This window comes from Lepisosteus oculatus, chromosome 15 (assembly GCF_040954835.1).
Source record: "Lepisosteus oculatus isolate fLepOcu1 chromosome 15, fLepOcu1.hap2, whole genome shotgun sequence".
Classification (NCBI taxonomy): Eukaryota; Metazoa; Chordata; class Actinopteri; order Semionotiformes; family Lepisosteidae; genus Lepisosteus; species Lepisosteus oculatus.
This window is the reverse complement of record NC_090710.1, coordinates 23,545,974-23,569,621: the sequence shown is the minus strand read 5'-3', so window position 1 is coordinate 23,569,621 and position 23,648 is coordinate 23,545,974. Positions and strand designations below refer to the sequence as shown.

The 23,648-nt window shown below is 39.1% G+C and overlaps 1 protein-coding gene across 1 annotated transcript; it reads right to left on the bottom strand.

Moving 5' to 3' along the window:
* Positions 1-1,389: 1,389 nt before the first annotated feature.
* Positions 1,390-23,246, bottom strand: slc9a2 (solute carrier family 9 member 2). Its single transcript, XM_015364059.2, has 12 exons — positions 22,630-23,246; positions 21,244-21,707; positions 16,779-17,029; positions 16,221-16,438; positions 10,497-10,696; positions 10,145-10,234; positions 9,785-9,855; positions 9,240-9,404; positions 8,596-8,692; positions 7,463-7,579; positions 6,331-6,406; positions 1,390-3,690 (listed from the first exon to the last, which is right to left on the bottom strand). The coding sequence occupies exons 1-12, from the start codon at positions 22,892-22,894 to the stop codon at positions 3,269-3,271; spliced, it is 2,436 nt and encodes an 811-aa protein (XP_015219545.2). The 5' UTR covers positions 22,895-23,246; the 3' UTR covers positions 1,390-3,268.
* Positions 23,247-23,648: the final 402 nt, after the last annotated feature.

Here is a 23,648-nt window from a genome sequence, read left to right as displayed (position 1 = left end):
AAACCATCTTTTCCGTGCAGTATCTGTCCTGTGTACCAAAGGTTCTGTAACATGAGCATTGTAAAGACACATTTTTCCCTTTAATACTTAAAATGCTTAGGGTTAGAGTTGTATAACTACAAGTGTTGTATTAACCTTGCCATTTAATTAGTCTGACAGGGAAATGTGCAAATGAAATCATTTAATACCAGTACTTGTGCAATAACAATGGTATTGTTTAACACTAGTATCCCTTTCTCTACTAAAATGTTAATTTATAAATCAGTGGTTATAAAGTGCTGCGTTGTACAGTTGAAATCTTGGAACCCTCAATACTACCACACCTCACTGCGACTCTTCTGAAACCATACACTACCACACCAAAGGAGCAGTGCCAGTGACTCGCAACAACTGAGGCCCACACACAGTTTGACTTGAGGAGAACACCTCTGCTGTACTAAATTCCTTTTGTTAATTATAATCAGCTGGAGATCATTTACAGCAACCATAAATAACCTTCCTTGTCTTAATGTTATATAGATACATCTGTCTTTGCTTCGGTTACAGTGTTGTGTGCCAAAATAAGGGATGCCTGGCATCTTTCGCTGGGGATAAACTTGAATTTAGTGATTTATAATAACTAATTTTAGAGACACACTTGTTTATGTGTATGCTTGCTTGGAGGAAAACACAGCTGTCCACTAGGTGTCAGTAAAAGACTGCCATTAAATCTATATTGAACCATTTGGACAGAAACATACGTATTAATTAGCATCATAACCTTTAACAGTTTTCTACGTTCAGCTCTCCCTTTCGCTCACATTTCCATCTTCTGTCTTGACCGGTTCAGTAAAAAGGTAAGGTAAACAGAAAGTGACTGTGTATTTATACAGGATGTAATGCTTGTAAATCAATTTTCATAAGAGTACTACTAATGAAAGGAAACCAGATTTATTTTTAAAAATCACATTATGCTTCATTACACCATTCATTTCAAAGTAGAACTTTATTTTTAAAACAACTAAAATAGTTTGTTTATGTGAAGTGTTTCCAAATTTATAGCATAAATACTGTGATACAGTATACAGGGGAAGTCTTCCTTCTTAAACAGAAGACTGCTCTGTAGGATTCTTTAACTTTAGCTTAATCTACAATATACCATATATATAGTAAACCATTGTGACAGCAAGCAAATTTATCACCTTTAGTAGAGACCAGGAAATGGTGTGTTGTATCAACATACTGCAAAAAGATGTAGGAAAGTTAAGTTAAGGGACAACTTTACTGACACCTTCCTTAAGCACAATTCTGATACCCCTGTCCCTTCACGTTTCATAAACTAAAAAAAAAACAATTCCCATGAAACACTTTTTTTCACAACATACAGACATTTCAGAAATATCCATGGTGTCCACTTAGTAAAAAAACAGTTTAATCTAGATTCCATACATATACATCCCTTTTTAAGAATGCCAGTGAAGTTAATACAATCTCTCTGAAACTTCCTTGCATTCAGAACTGTGCAGCAATGAATCACTTCTACTCACCTTTCAAGTTAAACCTGTGCTTAGCATGAATGGATAAAAATAACTTATTGCTTTCTTCATATATTCACTTAGAATGGTAATATAGCATTCTAAGTAGCACCTTCCAACATTAGTCACTAGATGAACAGTTACTGAAGAACCTTTATTCATTGGCATTAAAATTATACTTTTTACTGGTAAAAATGTTCATTTCTACTAAGTAGCTCAATTAATTTTAACGTGGTTGTCAACTCCAGATATTTATGTTGTTTTGGAAACACAGCACCAATTTCCACTAAGAAGGCACCAAAGCTACACTGCAGTCCTGTTGTGGAAAGCACAAAGAAAGTACTGTGCTGGAATTGTCCATGTGCAATCAGTAGTTTCTGCATTTCTTTAATCAAGAGCACAAGGAGTGAAGTAGTTAGCTTATCACCTTGTGGTACTGTAAGTGCAAGGTTTTCCCAGATGCCTTATCAGCTACAGGACTTGTTTAAAAGGGTGTAGTACAGTACACATGCTTTTCCTGTTCATTGGTTATGTATGATTCTTTAAGTCTAACAAAATTCTAACAGAAATGTGTGTATTACATAGTTTGAAAATAAGTCAATGTTTTCCAGACCTAACCAAGTTTCATGAAGGAGTGCAGAGTAGGGAGAGGTGCCCTGCATATGAATTGTTATGCTAAACAATAAAATCTTGAAAGGAATTAAAAAAAAATGACCAAGTTGTCCCGAAGTGACAAAAATTGCTGTCATGCAAGTTACATTGATATTTTTCACTATTTTGCAATTTGGATAGGGTGGAAGTCACTAATTGTAATGTTGGTTTAGTTTTTATTTCTGCAACATCAAGCAATTATAAGGACATGTAGGTTTTATCACAGATGTAAAGTGGAAATGCAGAGGCTCTAGTCCACTATAGCGGGGCTTAGACAATTTGATTGATATTTTCTACTAAATGGGAAATGCGCATTAGATATAGTAATGTAAATAAGATTTTAATTATGGACTTTTCTAAGTAGAACATTAGAGTCCACAAAATACAGTTTCCATACAACGATAATAATAACAATGATAAACTGATATGGCCTTGCATGAACATGACTGGATTTTAAGGTACACATGTTTAAAAGGGAGCAACTTCAGGATCATTCAGAACTTCAAAACGCTCAAATATACTTTAAGGTAAAAAAAATTGCTGACCTGTATCATAAAGAATGATTGTAGACACTCAAATACAATAAATGGGAAAAGGGACAGATGACAAATTTAAATAAGTGGTAGGTTTCTTTTAAGAATGACCATTTCATTTAAGGATTATTCACTCAAACAGTACAGTATATGATCTTTTCTTCTGTCTTACTGATCCTTCTAGAGACATGTATGATTCTTTGAATAAGAGTGCACAGAGGTTTTTTTACTTTTGATGTGGAGTAAGCATAGTGCTCATCTTATCATAAAGTCACATACAACATTATACTGAATATTGCATATATTGAAGAAGAGCACTCATATTATTATTCTTATATAGCATATATATATACACACACACACAGTACATGTATGATTCTTACAGTGGAAGATTCTAATACATTCAGTTTAACTGAGTCTTTCAAAAAAGTAGCAATTACTTACCAGAATGAAATTTTTAAAAGTTTAAAATACTAGGCTCACAAACTAACCGTTAGCGCACCTACTACAGTAGCTCTAATCCCAGACTGAGGGGGAGGAGGCTCCCAGGTCCACTGTGGGACTGCTTGCTCAGGGCCTTTGTGAATCCCATGGTCTTCGCAGCAGAGGGTTGCTAGCTCCTTTGTCCCTGGGATCCCGCGACTCTGGGGCCCAGCCAACAGGCGGCTGAAGTTCCTCCTCAAGCTTATTTTTGTTGTCGTCTGAGGCTCCGTCAGCGAGAAAACCGAAGTGCCGCCTTGGCATGGAAACCCGGGAGTCGCTGGCGCTTGAGCATTGCCTCTTGGAGCCCAGACCCCTCCGAGCTTCTCCTTCAACTTCAATATGCAACAGTGGGGTCTGGCGGTTCCTGGAATTGGGCACCTCCCTCACAGTGTTCAGTCTCCTGAGTGGCATCATGGGCCTTGAAGGGTCTGGTGCTCTGGCTGGTCGTGCAGCTCTGGGTAGCACACTGGGACTGCCAGAAGAGTTCTTCAGGGGTAGGACTTCGCTAGCTGAGATTAAAAAAAGGGTTACATAGCATATCCCCCCCTTAACACCCAGCAATCCACATACAGTAAAACCCAATACAATAAAAACGCGGCAGATTGTGGAATATTGTGCCATGTCCACCACGTTTAACGCAGAGTACCTCGCTCATTTTGAATGGCTGGATTTGTACAGTCAGTGCATAATAAGGAAATTATGAGGAGAATAAAAAGCTCAGTGAAATACTAGTCTTCATATTGATGAAGAGTTTTGATGCTTCCATGACAAAAATACAGCATACTGTACATTATACTGTATTTACATACAGTGGGTTCAGGTTGTACAGCAGTACGTACCTACCTGTGTCTTGGATTTTTTAGACCAGAATTGAGAAGTTATTTTCATCCAAGCGTATTTTCCCCCCATTTCCTATAAAATGTTTTCTGTATCTGCTAATAATAACAGCTATTAGCTTTTATACTACAGTACATAACACATTTCACCTCAAGGGAGGTCATGTATGGGACAGGACCCACTGCACACTCCTGGGAGCTGAGTGGAAGTCATCACGCACCACAAGCTCCACTGCACAGCACATCACGTGGAGAAGAGAAACTGATTCATTAACTGAACTGAAGTGGACCTTTAGGAATTCCAAACTATTTAGAGATCTGAGGTGTAAAATATAGACCATTTTCAATATATTGTTTTGCATTTTAAAAATGTAAAAAAGTATAATATGCTTACAGCAGTCAGTGTTAACAGTAATATTTTAGCTTATTTCTTTAATAATGGGATAGATAATTCTAGTTTCTAGCAGCATGGCTCAGGGGAACTTTCCACATTAAAGCTGTGTCACAGATGTTTTCCCCAATGGACCTGGAGGTTCCTGTCAAACTGTGATTTCCCACCTGGAAGTTCCCCAGATGGATGGGAGATACATTGTTATTTTATAGCTCCTAAAAAGGAGCTTTAATCTGAAAGTTGCAAATGGTTGATCAAGCTACATTTAAAAACTGCCATATTTACAACCAAATATTTAAAATAAAGATTGCATGCAGTTAAGGCAGTGCAACTTACAAAATAATGTGTTAAGAAATCATTCAAATACAGAAGAAAATAAGCATAAAATGATTGCAGGTAAACGCAATGGCTATGCAGCACAGACTAGAGTGAAAACAAAGACCATCGAGCAGTAAACATGTTGTACAGTAGGTAAGACAACTACACAGGGCTGGGAGTCTTCAGGAGATGCTGAAAGCAGACACTAAGCAGCTCTGATTTCAATGGTTAGTTCCTTCTACCACTGTGAAAATGAACAAACAGGTCCTGAAAATGAGGGAGCATAGCGGAGGGACAAACAGTGTGGCAGAGGAAGAGGGGCAGAGAGCTCGGGCTGCCATGCTGGAAATAGAGTGGGGCAGAGCGGGCTAAGACAGCAACAGCCACGAATGAGTGTTAGGAAATGTCAGAGTCAATGGAGAGTAACGGTATGGCACTAGGTAGCAAGGTAGAGAAAAGACCAGCCAGATTCTGAGTTCTGAGCAAGTTGAGAAGGTGAATAGGGATGACCAGGAGTCATTTGCAATGGTCCAGGTGGGGGAGCATGAGGACCTGACCTAGCTGTAGTGACAAATGCATAAGGTTAGATCTGGCAGATATCTCCCAAGAAGAAGTGGCAGGAGCAAGCCAGGGCAGAAATGTGATGGGAATGGGCAAGGGGTTTAAAATGATTGATAGGTTCTTGGGGGCAAAGGGTGGAGGAATCAAGAGGACTAGAGAGGGAGAAGTCGGCAGAAAGGGAAAGAGGAAAAGGTCAGGTTTAGAAAGGCAAAGTATGAGAATGCATCCAACAGGAGATAAAAGGAGTTAGAGGTAAGAAAAGAGGATCTTAGTCACCCATAGAAACGTGATATGGAAAGCCTTTGTCCTCGGCAGCAAGTGTAAATAGAGACTAGCGATGTACCGAGCCTTGGGAGACACCAGCAGAGAGCGAGTGAGGTGCAAAGTCACACCAGGGATCCTGGTTAGTGAAATTGCCAAAGCAGATGTAAGAGTTACCAGAGATTCCAGATCAGCAAGTGCTGCTGCCAGAAGGCTAGTGTGACATACATTCAAAAGCCGCAGGTCACGAAAAGAGAAAACAAAAGAGAGGTACGCAGCATTAACTAATTAAAAAGCATCAGTAACTCAGGTTTACTCAGAGTCTGCGAGATGCAGGCTAGACTGGTGGATGTCAAGCAGTGAGTGCTAAGAGGTAAGCAGAGTTTGCAGTGTGCTGCCCATTTGTGTTTTTTAGAGGAAAAGGTGAGAAGAGAGAGTTACTGTCTGAGGACAGTTTGGAGAGGCTGCACAATACTTCACCATATCAAAAGGAGTCACCAATCCGAATTAACAGCAGATAACTTTAATTGAAAGGTTATCACTAAATAATTATTCAAGAAACTGAAAAACAGAAAAGCACTTTTGCTTCTGGTCTTCTGGGATGAAAGGTGTTACATAAATACAATGAATAATTAAGTAGTATTTCAAACTTGTGTTTTATTTAAATTTTTAAAGTTTTTGTGTCCCAGAAATTTGAATGGGACACCGGGCTTCTCCTACAATTAATTTGACTGAACAAATGATAAATTCAGAGTAACAGGATGTGACATCTCAAACCATACCTGCAAAACTGGTTTTTCTGTGCACAAGACTCTGGCCAGCAGGGAGTGAAAAGTATTTGTGTGACTTGGCAATGACCTGTGAGGAAAATTACAACAATGTAATGTGAATACTTCTCATAGTACACAGCCAGAATGGGGGGAAAACAAAGTATAAATAAAACGGAAAAGGTGTGTTCCATTCAGGTGCCTATTGAGGTTTCGAGGTGGGTGGTTGCTGTTGTTTTAGAACATAATAAGTCATACAAATGAGAAGGGTCCATTTAACCAGCCTAGTTTGTTTGGTTGCTAGCAGTTAATCAATCTGAGGATCTCATTCAATTGCTAATGGTACTGTATATGTCCATAACCCTTACACCAATACACAGTTCACCAAGATAGAGCCATGAAACCACTGTAGAAAAAGGATAGTGAGTACTGCTTATTAGCTGACATGCTTTGGCTGAGGACAAAAGGTTTTCTTACCACTAATCCCATGTTGCTTTGGATTAATGCTGTAGTATTGATATTAATTCATTTTCTACAACCTATTCAAGAGTAGAACGTATTACTTTTAAGCTCCTACACAGTTTGAAACCAATCTTGTCAAAATGGCACAAGTCCATTAATGCTGCAAGCATACTCACATTGCTTATTTTAATTCAACCCTAGGGACTTTCTGAATTAAAAGTTCAACATGGAGCAAAGAGAACAAGAGTCTATGTGGAAGTGATTTTACTGTAAAACAGGGAACAGGAGGTACTGTATTTGTACCCAGAACACTAGGGGTGGGAGGGGAGGCATCAGGGAAAGGCTGGTACAGATGCCAGAGTCTTCAGGATGCACCTCAGACCATCACAATCAAGGTCAGATTAAGTACAAAAAGGCCTCATGCAAAAACAGAAATGTTCTTAGTCTAAATTATAGTATTTCACTGGAACCAGCTGTAACCTCACATTAAAACTGGGTTCTTGTGAAACAGCAAAATAAACCTCTTTTATTTACTAAGGCCCTGTTTTCCCCTGTATGCATCAGGATCAGATTGCACACACAATACATATTGAGTCATTTAATTAGAATACTTCCCAATCAAAACAAAGCTATTCCTTTAGAAAGCACATCTGATCTGTGTAAAGTATTATTCTTAAAAACTCACGGGTCTCTGTAAGCTTCTTCCTCTCAAACTTTTCCTCATGCTGGCATGACGGCGAATCAAGATTTCTTGTGTTTTACTGTCATCTGGCAGAGCATACTTGCTGGTATAGGATATGGTCTATAAGGCAAGGAAATGAAAGTGCCTGAATTACCAGAATAAAACCTTTGTCATCTTTCTTCCCTACAAACTATTCAAGTTTTAGATTTTTGACATTTGCCCCACACATTAGAACTGTCAATGATTATGTAAGGTAGATGTGTTTCCATGTGATGTCATCACAATAACAATTATAATAATATGATGTTTAAATGCAGTCAAACTATATCACAATAGCCAAAAAAAAAAAACAAGCAAATTAAGAAAAAGCAAAACCAGAAGAAAACAATGGCGTGGAGCACCCCATTTGCGATGGTCTAAAGTTGAACAACAAATGCCAGATATTCCAAACCTAAGGAGCCTAAGTTTAGTTTTAAAAAAGCATTAAAACACTGCACAAATAAGATGAAGCAGGTAATGTGATAGGAGACCTTGGCTTTAGCAACAGATTTATGGCTAAATCAAGCATTCTTCTTTATAAGAAAAATAGGTGGATCTAGGCATTGACACTGCATCCCTATATTCTATGAAGTAATTCTTTCATGACTCTTTAACTAGAAATGTGCCTTCAGTTTACAGTAAACCGGCTTTGTAGATTCTGGTCATTTTGTAGTACAGTACTACAAGCAAAGCAAGGCAACAGGCTGTATTTTAACATGGGTCCAATGCATGTATTAGCGACACATGGAGCAGCTGCACACTTCCAAAACAAAGACAAGAAATTATAGTCAATTGTTGAGGTAACAATGCTAATTACTGCACCAGTGTGCCACCTACTACAGTTTCTGAATATGTTGTTTTGAAATTCAGACAAACTGTATGACTGTTAAGGAGTAGAATCACCCTTAAGGCTACTTCCACAAACTGTAAGCTGTATACTGTTGCACAATAATATTCCTCTTGCCTTAAAATGCACTGTTTTCAACATATCTCCTGAAATAGCTCTTGAACCCCTTTTTAAGAAGAAGACATTTAGATTAAAAGATCAAGGAAAAAAAACACAGATAACCTATTTACTGAATATTTGACTGGCATACCCTTTGTCGGATTTTGTACATATTCTTGGTCAACATGTCATGCATGTTCCTCAGCTCGTCCGGTAAGAAAGTCTTTGGTTTAGAAGGTTTGTCCTCACTGTAGATGAAGAAAAACAAATGTTACATCCTAGGGGCTTAACCACTTCTGAAATGTTCCAGTGTTTATTGTCCAATCTAAATTCGAAAGAGGTTATAACCAATAGTCATTTCACCAACATCTGGATCTTATGAGTTTTCGGATGCTAAGACTGGGGACTAGGCCCTTCTGGGATGTGAATGATGTGGTTTGGGATCAGCAGCTCTGTTTTTATTTGGGGACTCTGGAGAAGCTTTACGATAAAGAACTTTTCAATCCTTGGCTAAGAAGATCAGTTAAAAGTGTACTTTTCAGGTCAGTATTCTGTATTGCAATGAGATTACAAGTGTCAAAGTGTCTTTTGAAGGATAGTACAACTATTGATTTTAAAAGGATAATACATTGTTTTATTTAGTAGAAAGCTATGAATATATTTAGTGATTTCATTTACAGTGCCTTACAAATACATGCATTTTACAGTCTAGGTCTTCTTTGGATGTTCCTCAAAACTATTTTGAAACTTATTATTTATAAGCATGAAGATCTACAATAGAGATGAAGCACTTACTTTAAAGATATCACAGAGGGAGCAGCACTTAAGTCTCCTGCAGTATCCAGCAGCTCCATGGCATTCTGTAGTTCAAGCTTCTTGTATAATGCAACAATGCTGGACTCTGCCTTGTTTTCTTTAATGAGAATTCTCCTAAGGATTTTGTCATTAAATTTTTTAAACCTGTCAGTGAATATAAAACACATCTCTTGTCACTTTTTATGTAAGGTACCGATATGATACATGCCACTATTTCTAATGTGACCCATAACCTTTTTTCCCCTCAGAAACTTTCACCACAGAGAGAATCCCATTCTTATAAACCATGGCTATCCAAAAAGGGACTGAAGAGTAACGTGGGTGTTCCCAATATACAGTACTCAATACTGAAAGAAATGGTGTAGATATTGTCAGTCTATTAATATAGGATGACATAGCTTCATTTGAGCAATTAAAAAAATCTTACTACAAACTACATTTTAGTTTATTGATCACCACATTCATCTTTTTGTTCCATGTTAGTACTAAAACAGTACAACCATGATTTAACCACCAATTCTTACTTGTCTTTCCAGTAGTAGTGACTCCATTGTCCACAAAGGTCTTCAATACCCACAATCGTATGCTCCATGAGCTGTCAAAAGGAAGGGGACACTTATCAGTTATAATCAGTAGTTACATTATGAAATCATTACAGAAAATTAGAATGTGAAGGCTATATCATATTTGCCATAGTTTATCCATCCAACTGCGTTATCCAACACAGGGTCACAGGAGAAATTAAGCTTATTTCAGCATGACTATTTTTATTTACTATCAAGCAGTAATTTCACCATGGTCAATAGTGAATCAGCAGCATTTACTCATGGGAAACCAAGTTCTGAGATGATGTAGAAAAAATAAACAAATTGGCCGCCACTTGCCCGACTGTGAATCTCCACATTAATGGTATCCAGCTTCCTGTTTGTCCTCCTGACATTCATGTACTCTATCAGGGGCCGAATGCTGATGCCCTGTAGCCAATGCAGAAGAAACCATTTCATTCAATGAAAAGCACAGTAAGAAATGGTTTGTATAACACTCCCCATACACACTCTTAGATGATTCACCACTGAATCAAAACCAAAGACCAAAGGTCTAAGGTGTAATTTCTCAGGTAAGGAACATCACAGTATTCAAGTGTCTCTACTTTCTACACCAGGACAGCTGACGTAATGTGTGCTAACAAAACAATCTTAAAAATTCAGGCAATGATGGTAACAAGGTGTGCAATACCTGAATGAAGACAGTGAACATGATCACTGCAATGGTTGCGGTGACAAATAAATTTTTTCTTGCCACACTATCGGGCAAGAGAAACACCAGGGCAAAGCAGATAGCCCCCCGAAGACCACCATAAGCTATGCCGAACTGGTCCTTGAAGTTGAAAGGTATGGTTCGGAAAGGGTTGATAATCTGGGTCAGGACAAGGACGCCTGGAAGAAAAAAAAATGAAGGATATTGAAAAAAAAACAGGAAAGTTCTCCCAAATATAGACATTTATAGTGATTTCACTTTACAAAACACATGCTTTGTGACAATTGTCATTATAGTTTGACTTTAAACACTTCTAGAAATGCAATGATCCTGGTTTCAATTCCATATAGGGAACAATTATGTGCAATAGCATTTATATACTACTTAACAACTGCTAACAAATAACTACTTTTCCACATTTTGTGAACCAAAGAGCAGCCTTAAAGTTCCTGTCTCCAGGGTTTGATTCTATACTAGGGCACTTTCTGTGCAGTTTGCAAGTTGTATGTGTGGGTTGTCCCTTCAGTACGTGCTTTGGTTTCTTCCTTGTTACAGTGGGTTTGAAGAGCTGTATCTAGCTCCTGGTGATTGATTGGTCCATATAAAATCAGTGTTACCTTGAGGTTCAAAACTGACAAGTGATGAATGGAGCAGAACTCTAGTAATAGAAAAGTACTAGTTTGAAGGACAGATGTACTAGGTGCATTGAGCAAAAAAAAAAAGCTTAACTAGGTAAAGAAAGCAATTATCATGTTTTTATATACTTTATTTGCAAAATGTTCCAAAATGCTTGGAACTTGTCGCCCAAATACAAACACAAACTGTCAGGACAAACATTATTTGCAAAAACTAACTTTTACATGGTTTAAAATGCAAATTTTAAACTGGTATGATGTTTTTATCATCTATGCCTGCTGTCTTCATGCTTTCATAAAGCAATCCATAGCAATTAATTTCAGCACTCAGGAAAGGGCAAGTACTGTACTGTGGTATCGCCGGGGGAAAACAAGTGTAAAAGAGATGCATCTCACACCACACTGATCTTCTTTTGTCCTATGTCCGTATGTTTTCCAAATCAGTTCCGTAATCCATTGCCAGTATCCTTAAACGATCCAAATATCCAAGCCAAGTCGAAGTCCGTAAATCTTTGTCATACCGTATCCAATAGTCTGTTATTCTTTAGTTCCTTCCAGCACAATCCTAAATCTCTCCTATCCTAAATCGTCTTCCTAATAAATAATATCTCAAATAGTCCAGGGCCCATTTTATGGCTAGACATTCTTTCTCTATGGTAGAATAGTGTTTTTCCATCAGGATTTAACCTGTGACTAATATATGCTCCAGTCCATCAATTTCTTGCAAGAGTATGGCTCCAATTCCAGTGTCAGAAGCATCAGTTTGTACCATGAAAGGTTTATTGAAGTCCGGTACCTGCAAGACAGGTTGAGAAGAGAGAGATGTTTTTAAGTCTTGAAAGGCCCTCTCTTCCAAGTCTGTCCATTTTATTTTTTCCGGAGAACTCGTCTTTGTTAAATTGTGCAAAGGTGCGGCAATGGAGGCAAACCCTGGAATGAAACGTCGATAACTCACAAGTCCCAAAAATGTTCGGATATAGCCCCTCAGGTGTGGCAAAAGCGGTCTTGGCTTTGTCTTCTTCGGCCAGCGGCACTTGCCAATATCCCTTCGTAAGATCAAGGGTGCTGATGTATCGGGCGTTATCTAATCGCTCGATTAGTTCATCAATACGGGGCTTGGGGAATGCATCGAACAGCGAGATCTCATTTAACCGTTTCAAATTGTTACAAAATCGAATAGTTCCATCCGGCTTGGGGATCAGAACTATCGGGCTAGCCCACTCACTATGGGATTCTTCTATTATTCCCATTTCTAGCATCTTTTCCACCTCTTCTTTAATCAATTTCCTTTTAGCTTCAGGTACTCGATACGGGGGTAGTCTTACCTTCTTCCCTGGTTCCGTGGTAATCTTATGTCGTATAAGACGGGTTCGACCAGGTGTCGGGGAAAAAAACATCTTTGTTTTGGGACAGGAATTCTTGTAGTTCCCGTTTCTGAGGCGGAGCCAGGTCTCCCATGGCTACAGCTCCCGTTTCTTCTTCCAACGGGTCATGGGAGAAGTGGGTGAGCAGAACTTCGGTCCCATGCCATTTCTTCAATAAATTGATGTGGTAGATTTGATGCTGCCGTCTTCGGTCATGCTGCTTGACCTTATAGTTGACCTGTCCCACCTTTTCCACCACCTCATAGGGCCCGGCCAGGAGGCCAAGAATTTACATTCCGGGGTCGGAACTAATACCAGTACTTTATCACCCAGTTGAAATTCTCTCGCAATAGCTCCCCTATTATAAACTTGTTTTTGTTGAGCCTGTGTCTTTTCCAGCTTTTCTTTCACATTGGGAACAATAACGTTTATTCTTTCTCTCATTTGTTCCACTTGTTCGATGATGGTCTGTAAAGGTGAGGGTAGCCGTTCCCAAGATTCTAATAGGCCCTGTGGTTTCCGAGAGTATAGCAATTCAAATGGGGGAAAAAACGGTCGAGGCCTGTGGCACTTCTCGTACCGCGAACATGAGATACGGGAGCAGCTGATCCCAATTTTTTCCCCCCCATCCTTTTGCATAGCCTTCCTCTGCATGCTTTTCAGGGTCTTATTAAAACGTTCGACTAGCCCGTCAGTTTGAGGGTGATAGACCAAGGTTCGGATCTGGTGTATTCCCAGTAGCTTACATAAGTCTCGCATTACTTTAGACATGAAAGGAGTTCCTTGATCAGTTAAGATCTCTTAAGGAATTCTGACCCGAGCAAGCAGTTGTACTAGCTCCCTAGCTATATTTTGGGCGGTGGCAGCTCTCAGCAGAATGGCTTCGGGGTACCTTGTAGCATAGTCCACTATCACTCTAATATACTGGTGACCTTTGGTGGTTCGGATCAGGGGCCCCACCAAATCCATCCCAATCCGTTCAAAGGGGGTTTCAATAATTGGGAGGGGAATCAAAGGGTTTCTGTAATAAGGTTGTGGAGCAGTTTTCCGACACTCCGGGCATTCCCGACAGTACTTCTCAATGGCCTTATAGATCCCTGGCCAAAAGAACCTAGAGAGTAGTCTCTCAGACGTCTTCTTCACCCCTAGGTGTCCACCCAGGAGGTGGACATGGGCCAAGTTAAGGACCTTCATCTGGTAGGCCTGGGGAATCAGAAGTTGTTCCACTTCTTCCTGTCCCTTCTGCTGCACCTGATAGAGGAGATTATTTTTTATCATGAAATAGGGGTAACTCAATGTACTAGGGTCAGTACACCACTTCCCATCAATTTTCCTGACATGTCCCCACGCATGCTTCAAATTTCCATCTAATTGGGCGGTCCCAAACCTACCACGATGTTCGGGTGGCTCCAAGTCTGGTAAATCCATATTTACAAATTCATCTCCAGGTCCAGTTCCTCCTTCTTGTGGGTCTGTCTCATCTGGGACATCATTAGGGGCGTCACCTCGGCCTTCTGGACAGGGAATTGGTCTTCACCTAGCTGTTTGGACAGTATTCCAAGTTTGGAGGAAGTAGGGACAGTCTTGTCCCAGTACCACAGGGTAAGGCAACTGCTCAACCACTCCGACAGTTGAACGGTAGGTCCCCTGTTCCGTAGAGATGCTAATTTCTACTGTCGGATAGACCTTGGTATCCCCGTGAATGCAAGTAATGGGTATCCCCTCTGTTCTCCAGATCTCCAGTTCTCCAGGAAGTATTGTAGGGGTCACCAGGGTCACAGTACCGCAGGAGTCCAACAAGGCCCCGACGGGTTCTCCTCCATCTCGATTTTCGTAAGATGGGGATCCTCACAGGTTGGGACCCGTGCTGTAAGGTAGTTACACTTGGCTTCATCTCTGGGGTCTACCTGCATGGGTTCTGACAGGCAGTTGGCTGGCTAAACGCCCTTCTTCATGACAATTAAAACATCGTCTGGTTTCTTTCCATGGTCGGGGCCTCGAGTCTGATCTTTCCTCAAGAGGTTTCTTAAACTGTATAGGTCCTCGATAATCATTGTACTTTATTAGCCGATACTTCATTTCAGTTTCCAGACTCTTGGGGCTTCTTCTCTCCTCTTTTCGAAAGTCTCCCTTTTCCTCCCTAATCAAGGCCTCCGTGGCAAGTTGTCTGTCCATTAAATCCACTGCCTGATCTAGTGTCTGGGGATCCCCATCACTCACTTTCCTTTTCAGATGAACAGGCAGACTCCTCACAAAGTGATCCAACACCACCATTTCTACCACCTGTCCTGGGTTTAATTCTCCTGGCTGGAGCCATTTCTTTGCCAGATGTACCAGGTCAAACATCCGAGACCTCATAGGCTTGTCCATTTGGTATCTCCAATTGTGAAACCGGACCGCTTGCATTGCCATGGTTACCCCTAGTCTTGCCAAAATCTCCTTTTTCAGAGTCTCATAATTCTCTGCATCTTCTTTTAAATCATAATAGGCCTTTTGGGCTTCCCCAATTAAATAAGGTGCTACTCTACCGGCCCATTGCTCCTTGGGCCATGCATTTCGAGATGCAGTTCTTTCAAATGTGGTTAAATATGCCTCCACATCATCAAGTTCCGTCATCTTTTGTAGCCCAATTTGTTCAGCCTGAACGGTGTCTCTCCCTGTTACTGGGGTCTGCCTGAATTCTTCCCCTAATCCTTGCAATTCTTCCCGTACTAATTTCTGCCCCTCTATAATTCGTTCGTTAGTTTCGGTTTGAATTTGATTTGCCTCCCGTTGCGCTTGGATAGCTTCTTGCCGTCCTTTTAAAGCCTGAAACTGGGCGAGGGTGGCCTGGGACAATTGCTGTATTAGCTGTTCCATTGTTTCTCACCACACACGCAAAAAAAAACTTTCTTTGATTCTCAAACCCGAGCAGCGAGTGCCCGCATCCTCCACCAATTGTGGTATCGCTGGGGGAAAACAAGTGTAAAAGAGATGTAACTCACACCACACTGATCTTCTTTTGTCCTCCGTCCGTATGTTTTCCAAATCTGTTCCGTAATCTGTTGCCAGTATCCTTAAACGATCCAAATATTCGAGCCCGTATGTCCACACTAATCCGCACCGTATCCAAGTCGAAGTCCGTAAATCTTTGTCATATACCGTATCCAATAGTCCGTTATTCTTTAGTTCCTTCCAGCACAATCGTAAATCTCTCCTTCCATCAAAACGCTTTCACCTCATCAACTTCCGCACCGGCTCACTGCTTCTGGGGCATTTATATTCTGTTTCCTGACACAGCTCACCTGGGTCTCATTGTTCCGCTACATAGATCTTTTCCAACAGCGGGTCAGCTGGTTATCCTTGGTGGCCATCTTGCCTAGGTCTATATCTTGTATATCCAGTGTTTCGTTACGAAATACCGGTTATAAAAGACCCTTCCCCTGGTCCTCTTACAGTACATAATTCATTGTAATATTTCTCTGCAACCTGAGAATCAGATATTTTTTTTCTTTGAAATGCAACACACAATCAATGATATACTTTCTAATTCAAATGTCGGTAACTGACAGATACTTTATCTATTTGATCTTTTTATGACATTCATAAATCCTACAGTAGTCACGCTACTCTATTCAAGAACCTTTGTGTGGTATCCCTTCTTTGAAAGGAAGCAGTTACCATCTGTTGTAAGAACAGCTGTATAAAATTAAAACAAATGTCACCTAATCCCCTCCAAAAAAAGCAGAAGAAGATGGTGAAGCAGATGTAGCCCCAGTTACACTCGTGGTCAGTTGTAATAGTTACAACTCCGAGGAAGAAGAAGATGAGGGTCTCTGAAACAGTGCCGAACATCTTGATAACGTGTCTGATGGTGGTGCAGGACCTCTGGGACACATTCTCCTCCACGTAGTACTTCATCGTCAAGGCACACATTATAATGCTATGGATAAGCGGAAAAAGATGTCACTGAGAAGTTCTGTCCTCCAGTGCACAGAACATTTAATTAATTGACATTTGTATATATGTCAAGGATAAAGATTTTATTACAAAATATACTATACATAGGCATATTTCTAATAACTTCTGAAAGTTTTCTGAAAGTTTTATACTTTTGTTGTATCTACTGTACATTGTGTGCTGATCTACATTGATTGTTTACATATTCGAGTAGAATGAGTTAAACAATGATTTCAGATTTCCGTAGTGTTTTATCTATTTTTAGCATGGTCTATGGTGTATCCTGTTGAATCTGTGCTAATTAGGCCACTATGTATACTTACGCCATGATGCTGGAAATTGACAACATCTCTGCTATCAGATAGGCAAGGTAGCTGTACATGAAGACAAAGAGAGGCTCGATTGATCGGACATTGGTTGTGAACCGTGTCGTAAATGCCGCCATAAACCCAAACAGAAATCCAAACAGCATTCCTCCAACCCCGACAATAAAAAACTTTGCAATGCCAAGGAAGACATCGACAGATTCCACTTCTGGCATATCTGCTACAAAGGTGAGCATGTTGTATAACACCTGAGGAAAGAGGAGAATCATGTTCACCAGGAGTGGATGGTAAAGGAGTGATTTGACTTTCACTCCTTAAAGCCTAAACATTAGTCTTTGGGAAAAGAAGACATGTTTGAACAATTGTGACATTCTATAGCAATCGTATGGAGATGAGCATGTAGCAAATATAAACCATTACAGCTATAAGTTTTTTCTATTCAAAAAGTATTACCACACAGATAGCTTTTCCAAATGCCGAAAGTCCACTGGCAAAACGGTTTGTTTTGATTATGTTTCGTATAATTAAACAAAATAGATGTAAGACTTCATGACTTTGTGGTGCTAACTCTCTGACTGTACCTGATATTTATTTTTGCATTGAGAAGAAACTTAGAGGTAAAACATTTAACATGCTTTTTATAAATCTTATGTCATTTGTGCCCTTCGAGGAAAGAAACATTTATTAATATGGTGATGAATTTCATAATTGTGAGTATCAAAGGATGGCAGCCAGGGGGAACTTTTGAGAGGAAGATCAGGTAGAGTCAGAAAGATTTAAGAGAAAACCCTATAAAAATCATGGCAGAAATACAAAAAAAAAACAGAATTAGACAAGAAAATTCCCTTCAGTAATTTAGTGTTGGAGAGGTCTTTGTCACTGAAATGCAAGCAGCCTTTAGACAATTAGTATAAGGCAATGCATTCAAAATGGAACTGACACAATTAGAGCAGTAGATGATATTTTAGCCCTGTGCATACAAGTCTGACACAGTGCCGAACCATGTCTCTGATGCAAAAGTGGAAACTGCAGTACAAAAAAAGATTTTCTACAATACAGTCTGTCTTATATCTCTAATTTAAATATTATAGAATTAATACAAAGTCTCAGACACAATAAATGGGAACTCAGTAAGAAGCTGAAGCACTTAATAATCACTGTATAAAGTGCTTTTAAACAATATGTTCACAGATTGTCAAGAACCATGGCAAGACATATTTCCAAAAGAGAAAAATATAGCAATGTGTTGGAAGTCCAAGAAACATATAAAAAAGTAGGACATCAAAAGTCTAAAGAAAACCATTACATCTCATGACCTACAGTATGTCCTAAAATATAAAGATAGACATTAGAAAAATGTGGCCAGCATTTTACAATCTGAAATCTGAAAATTAAATCACAGTACTCACAATTACTGATCCTTGTAGGCTGAAAGACAGGGGACTACATGGTAGACCTTTTACAGATAACTAATTTCTGAGGTCTGCAGGATATTATGCAATATAATAGTAGTAGTATATTTTTATAAATGGCTAGTGAACTCTAAAACCTAAAGCCAAAACAGCGGTGATAGATCTCTACTTTAACTTTCTAAACACTTTTCTTTTTCTGTCATGAACCATTAAGAGGCTCACAGTTCGCTGCAGAAACCATTTTTTTAAATACATGCAAAAGTATAAGGAAATGCATACTGGTAACAAACATTAAATATAAACAATTTACAAGGAAATGAGATAGAATAGCAGCTGTTCTCAGAAGTAAATTTCCATGACATATTAAGAAGTACATTTCCATGACATATTAAGAAGTACATTTCCATGACATATTAAGAAGTAAACTTCCGTGACATACTGAGATAACAAAGCAGCTATTAATATAGGTAAGACTGATGCGACCGACAAAGCTAACAAACAGAACTAACGCCCGCTTACTGGGAACAAAAGAGCTAAAGAAAACAAATTATGAAGCATATCAAGTTAAATAATATAAACTCTACCACTTTATCTACTACTTTATCTGCCTGCTTTAAATATTACCTGTACTTGAACTTTCCATATGCTACATACAGCCAAATAGATCACTGGCTTTATTAATTAAATCAAGTGTTTGTACATACTGTATATATCAGTAGAATCTGACATCCAAATTTTGTTTTTCAAAACTTTTAAGGATCTTTTAGTAATCAGTATTAGTTTAATGCACATACACCTTCTCTGTGTTGCTAAAACATATTCCTTTTGCTGCCAACAGATGGTGAATGATTAATTACAGCCAATTACACTTTGTTGGAAACAGGTGAATCAGTAGCAACTAAACAGCAAGACAAAATGGTATCATCTTTTTTTACCTAAAGTACAAAACCTACAGACACATTACATGGCGTTTCGAAGCGCTATTCATTATATCACAGGTTCTGCTAAGATGAGCCCTAAGTGAATAAAAAGGGACACTTTAAAATAAGAAATTTCACACAAACAAATTTGCAGACCTTGGAAACAAACTGAAAAGTAGCCTTAAATCAGTGATTATCTTCTACAAGAACTTTTTCAACATTGATTAGGTACAACTGCTCACGTAATCAATGAAGAACACATGGCTGAGAAAAAGTGTATTAAAAGACTTCAGCTTTCTCAGCCATTGGAAACCATTCTTTTGCAAAAGTTATCTCAGATACATATACATACTGTATACAGATACAATAAATTATATCTCATTGAGATAAGTACCAAATTGTTGTAGCACAGATATACAGAAAAATGCAAGACAATTTAGAGTGGAATGGCTAATTCAAACAAATTCTCAAACATGAACTTTGAATGTAACTCATTTAAATAGGGAAAAACCCAGTCATCAGCAGCAGAAACTGAAATGGTAGATATTCATAATAAGTGCTTATTTACACTGTAAGAAGGACAAAATGTTTGATAGGGCAAATATTTACCAGATGTTGTTTAATGTGTTGTTATGAAGTGATACAATAGTATCTAGATACAACGGAGAACTAGTGTCTAGTGTCAGCATTTCAGCTTCCAAGCAAAGGGGGATGTTTGCTGAGATGTACAGTATAGGTCTCAGATTCAATTATCAAAAAAGTCACAAAGTTTACCTTGGTTTACCTTACTTAAGTTCTAGGTAAATGATTAAGTGTCAATTAACAGTCCAGGAAGACAGTTTAAAACAGGCAGTTGGGAGGCCTCAAGACAACAAAGAAAAGAAAAAACTAAAGGTGAAAGCTCCTTGATCCAGACCAGATTGGAGCTACAGTAAGTATTTAAACCTTGTTAAAGGGGAACTGCAATGCTAGTTTTACATTTTGGAGTTAGGAAGAATTGTTATTGATGAGTCCATTTCAAATCAAATGAGAGTGAAATGCATGTAGTAAAACTTCCAATTTTCATAACAAAGTAGTAAGAACTTAAATATCAAGATTTGTTACCTTATAATTGTAAGGCCTCATATAAAACATTGTGTTAAATTTTGGTTACCTAATAAAAAAAACATATCAATGTACAGTATTCAGTCCATGGAAGAGTGACCACATACTGTACATCTTTTGTCACAAAGCACTGTCCTATTTTGACATGATTTTGAAATGAATATCTAAACCTTACAGAAAATACTTCGAAGTGATTTGATACCAGATCCACAAAGGCACTAACAAAGTCAACCCTATGGACTTTCAGAAACAAAAGTGACCAGGGGATATGAGAAAATTATGTGGAAGTGAATTTCACACTGAAAACTGGAGGGAATTTCGTTGGAGGAATCTTTGGAGGATCATAGAACAGGCTACCCACCTGTGCTGTTGAAGCTGGGTCCCTAGCTTCTTTCAGAAAATGACTGAAAGAGATCCTTGTACCTATTTGCTAACCAACCAAACTATTTGAGCAGAGTGACCTTATCTCATCTGCACCTTTCTTCTTATAAGACTGCGCACTTACTGAAAATGGAGATTTGATTATGTAGTTTTAAGTCAAAAGTAATTATCTGTCAAATATAGTCAATCATGCTGAACTACAGCTGAATCAAGCTGTAGCCTCCATCTTTGTTTTACTTTATAGGATCCTGGAAAAATATCAATAAATAAAATAACCTTCCTGTCGGTCAATGCATCAACAAAGCACTAAACATAAAATTAATCAGATTGTAAATCAGTTTCCTCCTTTTCATTTTTACTGTATAACAGGCTATCAATCACCAATCTCCATTTTTTTGTTTACAATCACCAATTTAAAGAAAAAAACAGGATTTCAAATATCTTGAATCATAACTTTGTGGTGTATCAAGTAGGTAGTTGCAATGAGCCAGTTTAGGTTGGATACTGCTTTTTTTATTAATTCATGGTAGATCTTATTTGTTCAAGACATAGCAGCAGGTGTAATACTGGACTGGTTAGGTTCGTCATCTTTTTTTGCTTACTGTGAAAAAAGAACATCCGACGCATTCTCCAGTAGAGACTTACCACAGTGACAGCATCATTGAACAGGCACTCTCCAAAGACCACAATATAAAGCTGCTCATTTACATTGACGTCTTCAAACACCGTAAGCACTGCCACAGGGTCCACTGCTGAAATTATGGAGCCAAAAAGCAGGTTATCCTGCATATTAATGTCCTTGAGACCAAGAGCCTCAATTTGACAGATGGCAAACAGGGAGAGCCCAATTCCAATGGAGTTCCACAGAGTCCCCACGATGGCAAACCACAGGACTGTGCCAACATTCTGAAAGAAAGGCCGGGTGGGCATAAAATAGCCAGAGTCAAGCACAATAGGAGGCAGCATGTAGAGGAAAAAGACATTTGAGCTCAACACTGCGGGCGGCTCCTCGTGAACAGAGTGCATAATCCCTCCAACAATCAGTCCAATGGCAATTAAAAGGCACGACTCTGGGATCCATACTGTTATTTTGTGGTAAACATGGAAACCTGCAAAAAGCACACAACAATTGAAAGTGCACATTCTAAACACATTAACAACATCTCCCACTGTAAAAAGTAACTTTGAAATATTTCATCCTGTTTATCAGTGCTGAGTGGTTCAGTGGGCAGCATTGCTGCCTCCGGCACTAGGGTCCTGGGGTCAATCCCAGACCCTGGGTGCTGTCTGTGTGGAGTTTGTATGTTTCCCCTCTCTTCAAGTCAGTTCCCTCCCGCAGTCCAAAGACATACTGGTAATGTACGTTAATTGGCTTATGGGAAAGTCGGCTGTGTTTATGTCTCAGTGCCTGCCCATCCATGGAATAGCATCCCATTCAAGATGTGCCCTGCCTTGTGCCCGCTGCTTGCCTGTATAGGCGCCGGTGCCCCCATAACCCAGACCATGACCCTGGTTGGAAAATGGATGAATAGATTTTCAGTGCTATAAAGAATAATAAGCAACAGGTATCTGCGTTAGGTCTAAAATGCGCTTATCGTTGATTTGGTTTGTGAACTCTTTGTGATACCAAGAAAACAGAAACATTATACATGTTCTCATGGAGGGACAGCACAGTATACGAAGGCCTACACCTCTGTTTTGCTTATCAAGATATTTGTAAAAGTATCACCTTAGTATCCTTTTTATATATCTTAATGGATACATTCTGTGAACTAGGATCTGAGAAATGTTATGAGATGTAAAAAACTTATTGACTTTTTGACTATTCTGATCAGGCAAGTTTTCTTTAATTCATTTTTTTTTTACCATCAGCTGATTATCAAGAAAATCATTTGACCTCCGCTTGATGGTTCTGCACCCAGTATCATATACAGTAAAACAGGCATTTATGAAGATTTACAGGTCATCAAACAGAAGTTCCTATTTATTTCATTCGAGATAAGAAAATTTCATAAAAAAGGACCTGCTTACCAATTTTCGCGAATGAAGCTAAAAGCACCCACAGCGTGATTTCTAACGGAACCTGTACGCGTGGATAGTTAATAGTGAAAAGTGGAAGGTTCTCTTTCTCCGCATTTGGGTATGCCTGTACGCCTTCACCTGGTTTGCCCGTTGAAGCTTTAGCTGCTGTAGTCTTTTTAGCGATATCCCCGCGACATCCATTGCCCTGACTGAGAAATATAATCCAGAGTGTTATAAAAAACACGGACAGTCTCCCACGGTCTGAAGAACGCATTTTTCCCCCGTGAAACTTTCAGTGCCAGTGTCCTTAATACGCAAGTTAAAAAAAATCAATGTTATATGACTCCACTCCACAGAGGCAGAAAATGCGACCATAACGAGGAGACAACCGTACAGGTATCAGTGCGTTCGTGGGCGTTCGGTGTTGTAAACGCAGCTCCACCTAGAATATGAATGTCATCCAAAATGCCAATTTAACTTGTTTTGGCTAATTACTGTATTAAGAGTACCACATCATTCCCTTGTTTCCGTCTATTCCTCTGCCGATTTCTTGCTCCTGGACATTCCTGGACTGTTCTAGGTTTTACCTACGGTATGTTAAAGGTAGAGAGGGTGGGGCTGGGTCATTTTCCATTGTCAGACTAACTACAGCAAAGAACAGAATCTAGCGGAAGAACTTGTTAAACTGCTCCTTTTCAATGCATTCTGAAGGACACCATACCTGTGTGTGCACTTTCAGTAAATTACCTACCGGGTGGCACTAGAACATCGTTGCTATAAAGTATAGAAATACAGTATTGTTATTTTCGTTACTTTGTGTATCTAATCTCACTACAATTCAGAATTCAGTACTCTTAAATACAGTCGTCTTTTTTCTCTCAGCACAACGGTTGCCTTTTCGGATTATCAATGACAAAATGTCCTGATTGATGAGTTTCATCCGGATTAAATCAAAACGTTGAACTGAATTACAATTTAACACCTGATAGTTGTTTTTGTTCAACTGGAAGTCGCCACCAGGATTAATC